This window comes from Rosa chinensis, chromosome 4 (assembly GCF_002994745.2).
Source record: "Rosa chinensis cultivar Old Blush chromosome 4, RchiOBHm-V2, whole genome shotgun sequence".
NCBI classification, from domain to species: Eukaryota; Viridiplantae; Streptophyta; class Magnoliopsida; order Rosales; family Rosaceae; genus Rosa; species Rosa chinensis.
Window position 1 is genome coordinate 35,340,096 of NC_037091.1, and position 6,765 is coordinate 35,346,860.

General features: G+C 40.9%; 1 protein-coding gene across 3 annotated transcripts; it reads right to left on the minus strand.

The window, feature by feature from the left end:
• Nucleotides 1-3,076: 3,076 nt before the first annotated feature.
• LOC112198223 (pre-mRNA-splicing factor ISY1 homolog) lies at nucleotides 3,077-6,765 on the minus strand. Of its 3 annotated transcripts, none has more exons than XM_024339304.2 (2): nucleotides 5,746-6,765; nucleotides 3,077-3,385 (listed from the first exon to the last, which is right to left on the minus strand). In XM_024339304.2, exon 1 carries the CDS (start codon nucleotides 6,668-6,670, stop codon nucleotides 5,762-5,764), a length of 909 nt encoding a protein of 302 aa, XP_024195072.1. In that variant the 5' UTR covers nucleotides 6,671-6,765; the 3' UTR covers nucleotides 3,077-3,385; nucleotides 5,746-5,761. The 3 variants fall into 3 exon arrangements, with proteins under 3 accessions (XP_024195072.1, XP_024195071.1, XP_024195075.1); XM_024339303.2 differs by lacking the exon at nucleotides 3,077-3,385 and adding an exon at nucleotides 3,404-4,603; XM_024339307.2 differs by lacking the exon at nucleotides 3,077-3,385 and having other exon boundaries at nucleotides 5,571-6,085; nucleotides 6,116-6,765.

Consider the following 6,765-nt stretch of genomic DNA (forward strand, 5'->3'; position numbering starts at 1 on the left):
CAACAATAGTTTTCTTGTTTTTATTTTTTTTTCCCCCGTTTTTTAACCACTTTGTTTTCTTGATTTTTTGTGACATAGAAATGGCGATATACTCGAATGTGGCCAGATTCCTTTGTTCTATTCATATATATCTACATTGTATCTCTATGGTTGTTACTTTTTCACTTTTTCGGATTGAAGTGTCTCATGTTCCCATACTCTACTCTCCCATTCTGTAGATGTGAAGTTTATAAAGTTGCTGCAAGCAAACACAGTTGCAGTAACCTGTGAACAATATTAGATGGCATTACACAAATTTTGGCCAACTTGGAGGTGGGAATGAGGTTTCCTTCTTTTTTTTGTTGGTTATTCTTGGGGAAAGAGGATTGGAACTACGACCTCATCTGACATTGTAGATGAGAATTACCACTAGACTAACTCTGGAAAAATTTACTTGGTTCAGAAGCAAGAGGATCTTTTCAAATTCTTTACGATTGAAAAAGAATATGGGGAACTGAATTCAAAGACCTGAACCATTTCTAAACTTATTTCTGTATCGGAAAAAAAAAAAAAAAAAAAAACATTTGTCAACGTTCTTTCCTCTTTCTGGACCAAGTGTAAGAGAGCCTTGAAACCAATGTCCAGAAGCTATGCTTTGGATGAAGTTTCTGTACAATTGCAATTTATATTCATCTCTTGCTGCCCCACCCTTAGCATTATTGCTTCTAATTGAAGCTCATTAATTGAAGGCCCCAATACAAAGTCAAGTGCCCTTAGCAATGCATTCCTGAATCCTGATACCACTGTTCTCCAAATTTTTTTTCCCCTTATTGCTGTTATGAAAGTAGTTGTTTTCCTCCTTTAAGTTTCTGCGAACAACTAAACATTTCGAAATTATTGATAGAAAGAGAAATATCCACCATATCATTCCATCATAATGTCAATCGACCAGATGATGAAAATTTAACTTCAGTTTTCCCCATCAGATTTCTTCAGTTTTCAAAGTCCCTATGAGTATGCTTTGGGCAGGTTTGCACCATGCTAGCATAGTTTAGCAACATTCTTGCTGATAGCAGTAAAGCGAGTAAGCTGAGGCATGAGCATTGTAAGGAAGACAGAAGCTAGGGTCATGCACACCTTTACTCCCCCAATTCCAAATGAACCAGCAAAAAAAAAGAAATAAAAAATTAAAGATAAGCACTGCTCGTCCCTCGTAAGATTCCTTTGCTTTAGATTTTCGGCAATCTATTCAGTCCGGCCACCCTATATAGAAGTAGCCATTCTAGCAGGAAAATCAGTACTCAAACCATACCTGTTTAGCTCTAGAACACTCGTGACGAAGATGAAGTTCTTGCTGACCATGGCAATAATTAATGGCAAGAAAGGCCAGAGGGTAAGCCTTCTTCTAAACCTCTGCTCATTAGTGAGAAGTGTACTTTGGACCTAAAGCCAAGAAAAATTCTTTAAGTTTATGTGAGATTGGAAGAGTCCGGACATCTTTCCATGTTTAATCAGGAAAACACTCCCCATTACAGTGACTTGGGTAGGCAAACTTGACACGGAAAATTCTATTAGAAATGCCACGTACCCGAAAATCTTTTATCAGCGAGCCTTAATACCACCAATCTTGACATAATACGAATATTGACATAATTATGACCCAGCCGGAGAAGAAAATGAAGATGCCCAACTTTAAGTGGCAAAGCATTGCAATGAAGGAATGTGCCATAACAAATGTGAACAGCAGGTTGGTAAATACAGTAACGCTTTGCCCAGCTGAGGGCGTCTCTAGTGTGAATATTTCACCAGCTATCAGCCAACCTAGATGTCCCCAAGAACATAAAAAGACCGGCACAAAAGTGCAAACCATAACTATTACTATGATAATAAAGCTTTTCTGAAGTTCAACAGACTGGTCCTGAACCTTGATAGCTAGTATTATGGCTATAACACATGACACATAAACATTTGAACTCTGGCTTCCAGTAAAAGCGTCCGACGACCCACTTTGTCAACCGAGTACATGGATACAATAGTGGAGATGACATTAATGGCTTCTGTTATAACAGTTGAGTACAGAGCAGCATCATTGCCAAATCCTAAAGTGCTAAATAGCACTGGTGCATATATAGTACGTAATTGCATTGATGCCAGTAAACCATAGAAAGATCTGCAGAAATGTTTAAATTACAAGGATTATAAGCGCCTGACCCTAATAATATCTATATTTGTACTTCAGCTTAAGGATAAAAGGCATTCTGATAATTGCTTAACTGCAAGGCTATTGCAACGACTAGCTGGGGACCTGGAGTCGATTCCAACGTTTAGCCGCACGACTTGCCTCAACAAGTTCAAGGAACTCAGGTTCAATATTATCAGTACCACACTACCACGTCTCCTTTTTTATACAGTTTCTCCTTCTTGTAAAAGACCACGCTTAACAAGACTGTTGGGAGTTTCAACCACCATTATGGCCTCTAAGGTTAAAACACCGGTAGGAAAAAAGGCCATGCCCAAGACCAGTCTCCAACCACATCCTCCTTCGATTCTGTTCTTGCAATACAATTCATCAACAACAGTCAGCTATAGAGCAAGCATTCAGAGGCCAAGGAAAATATTATAACATCACAATTAATTTGCTTTATTGTAGAACATACTTTTAGTTTTCTTTCTCTATATACAGACAACAAAGTATTTGAGCTTCATTAGTACATCTGCATATGTTTTTGCATTTCCAAACTTTAAGAGATTGGAAACATGCTAATTTACGTTTGAAGTGAGATAATTGGCTATCAGTCAAGTTATATCTTACTTGTTAACTGATATGCTATAATATGGTTTAATTTTATGTTGATGGTTTGCTTTTTGAGTCTTTTCAGGTGGACGAAATGAAGATGTTGTTAATGGACAAACAGAAGCTGAGGTGTTACTCTTTCTTTTCTCAATACTGCTTTAAGATTCTTAAGTCAGGCTTGCCTCCACAGCAAGTTTCACTGAACCTCTGAAGCTCAGAAATAATCTGCAGTTGAATGCTAGCTTCTTCGCCTTCCGCAGAATTATGCAGAACCATATTGGTAGATGTCTTACTATATATCAAATATGAGTTGAACTATGAAGTAGATATGACAAATTCCTGTGGCTAGAAACAAATAAACAAATTTATCGCCATTCAAAGCTAATACAAAATTTTGTACAGGCCGTCTGAGACCAAAGAAAAGTTCTAGTCTTTGCTATTCTACAACTCTCTAGTGTGGGACTTGCGGACAAAATTTTGAAGCAGGCAGTAGTCGATTATGCCTACATGACCTCCAATTTGTTGATTGCCCACCACGCTTCATACAGAATACAGTTTCCAAATGCAACTGGATTACAATTTCGCTTCTTCCCAACAGTAAGAGGAGAGTAGCTGCAAATATGCTATGGTTAGTTAATAATACTTGAGCATACAAATAGCAGCACATACAATTCGATGAACATCCAAACGACAAATTTCTTGATCATATTTGGAAGAAGCAGAATACTGCAAAACCATTGCCAACTTCCGATGTCTCTTACTACAATTTACAGGCTCCCATCACTAGGTTAGAGGGTTGACATACTCATGCCGTATAGCATCTCCCAAGTGATCGGCAAACCAAATAACCATTTAGCTAGGAATTAATTAAGCAAAGGGTAAGTCATAAGGGGCTGATCTAAAACTAATGGTACTTAATCATTAAACCATGAATAATATCTGTTCGATTGAGATCGCGAGATCACAGCCAGATTCATAAGCAAAGCGAACAGAGATTGGCTTCTCCAATTCTGGCTTACAAGATAGCATAAATTTCCAACTGATTTAGCCAGACAGACTTCAAAACAGATTGACTGACAGAGAAGTCAGATGTGGCAAATAAATTTTAAGCTAGCTAGCAAGGGCAGTGGGAAATAAAATATCTTGGCTTGGTTAGCACATTAGTTATTGGACGGTTGCATGGCAGCCAAAATAATAATTTCAGAGGTGAATTCTAACTTCAACTACAGTGCTCGAGAACCGGTGCTTATCTCATATAAACTCCACTTGCTAAAACTGATCCATGAACAGCGCTAGAGAACCTATATATTTCATAATCACCAGATACAGTAGATCAAGTTCAATCATATCTAACACTGTAATATGAAAGATCATTATGGTAGTCTTCAGTTACATGTAATATCTAAATCAGCATGTGCCCAACCTCTTAAAATCTATTGTTCGCTTCAAAAAGAGGCAACACATTGTGAACTGCGAACTACTTAAAGCAGTTGATTTCCATGTCCATTTCATAGTCAAATTGCTACAAGAATAGATTATCCTACAACACATAGGATCATACGAACCAATGTGTGCAACACAGAAGAGAAGGGGACCATCAAATGAAAAGGAGACGCCCGACACAAAAATTGCCATGTGGTTTAGATGAGGTATTAAGTAGAAGAAAGTCCTGAGCTGCTGCAAAGACTTTTGAAGACCTGGGTTGGGGTAAATATGATCAAAGACACAAGCACCATGCTGCAATGATGCCACAGCAAAAAGACAATATGTGCAGGGAAATGCTGACCATCTTTATCCATTGCTAACAAAGACAACACCAACAGATGAATCCTGCGATCAGAGGATATAATCGAAGCTAATGGAACAAGGTAGGTGAAAGGATTTAAACCAAGAACTTGCACATTTGGTCCCAGGGCATGTAAACAGAACATGCTCAATTGCTTTGGGAGAGGAATGTCAGATGTTGAAAACAGGCTGTGTTTCCTGAATACAAAATTCATAGTTGCTAAGGTCCCTAAAGTCTTCTCCATAAAAACTTAGTTATAAATTAAATGATTCGTATCATCTTCACTTGCAAATGCACACATCAACATATACAAATAACTCCAAAACTGATGTCATCAAACACCAAACTTAACCAATTAGTTAACACTTCAAAAGCTTTAACAGATTCTAAAGAAGCCAAAGTAAAACCAACAAGGAAAAATGATAACAGAGAAGTATAAATTCCAGGTACAAAGTCACTCACAGTAGTAAGACAACAAAAGATGCTAAGCAACTTGAAAAGAAACCCTTCTCTTCTGAAATCAGAACTACCCAAATGGCCAATTGCTAACACAACCCTCCTTGTCTTCCCAATAACTCATGCGTCGCAGCCCTTGAGAGACCCAATCTCTACACCTCTCCCTTCTCCTTCCCTTTCTTCCCTCTTCTTTTCTTCTATCCTCGTTCCTTCCTCTTTCTCTCTCCCTCTTCTTTTTTGTTTTTTGTTCTGAACCCTCCGCCTCTTCTTTCTTCCCTCTCCTTCTTTTTCTTTCTTAAGCTTTCATCCCTCCTCTTTTTTTGCCGGCAACCATCAGCCCCCCCCCCCCCCCCCTTCCTTTTCTGTTTCTCCCTCTCCCTCTCTCTCAAGGTGACAAAACAATAAAAGTAACAATAAAGTTCAGAATTTTTAACTAGAGAACACCACAACAAGTAAGAAACAAAACGGTTTAAACAATCTAGCTCAAACACCTAATCCAAGAAAACTTCAAACTTGGGTGCGGGATATCACAGATCATAAACCCAACAACAAAGACAGAGTAATGATGAAGCTTAAACAAAGAGCAGATACTGAAAACTGAAACAAATATGACTTCTTTGATTCTTCAAGAACAACTAACTGTCAAGTTCAACATATAACAGACCCAAAGAGCGGTACACATTCCACTATCAATGTTTCGGAGCTAGTCATAAGCCATAGAGTACCATACCCTGTCTTTCATCGAGCTACCGCTGAATATTAAGCATCTGCTTAGCCTCAGTCTGGTCCTGCATCAATTCCTCACTGACATACCTACTCAGCAAGTCCTTCTTCTTCTTCTCAAGCACCATCTTCTCAATCTCCTTGTCATCCGGCAATGGCACATGAGCGACAAACTCCATCTCTTTTTCACTCTTCTCTTTGAACAACTCCCTCTCTCTCTGCCTCTCTTCTTCCACCACCTCCTCCTCCTCCTCCACCAGAATCTCCTTGGCCTTCGCCACCGTCACCACTTCACCACTCTTCACGGCCCTCTTGGCCTCCCTCCTTATCTCCTCCAACCTCCACCACTCCGCCACCGCCTCCGCCCTCATCTTCTCCTCCGCCACAACCTCCAGCTTCTCCAAAACCCCATCCTCGTCGTCCCTGTACCCATAATAGCTGGCATCAATCCTCTTGTAAATGTCATACCTCGTCCGCCGCTTCCTCAGCTCCGGCGGCTTCTCGAAAAGCTCCCTGACACCCGGCAGCTTCTTCGCCGCGCCAAAGTACCGGTAACCGGCGCCGCGGCCGCTCGGGTTCGGAACGTCGACGATGTTGCCGTCGAGATCGGTCATCTTAGGAGCATGCTTGGCGTAATTGGGGCCGCCGAGCTCGACGATGCGGCGCTCCCAGTGAGTCTTCTCGCGGATGAGCTTGTTGATCTCGTCGTTGAGGTCGCGGAGGCGGTGCTCGCCGAGGCCTTCGTTTTGGATCTCGGCGACTTTGCGGCCGATCTCTCCCATGATCTGCTGGCGCCACTTGGAGGCCTCGGCGAGGTCGCGGCATTCGGAGGCCAGGAAAGGGCGGCGCTCTCGGGGCTTCTTCTTCTCTTCGTTTTTGAGGGTGATGTAGCGATTCAGCATGGACTGCGCTTTCTCTTCATTACGAGCCATTGTGATTTCGAGGAGGGCTCTGCAATTTGGTTAAACCCTAAATCTCTCTCTCTCTCGAGTGGAATGGAATTTCAAAGAGGATGGCAGATTGGATT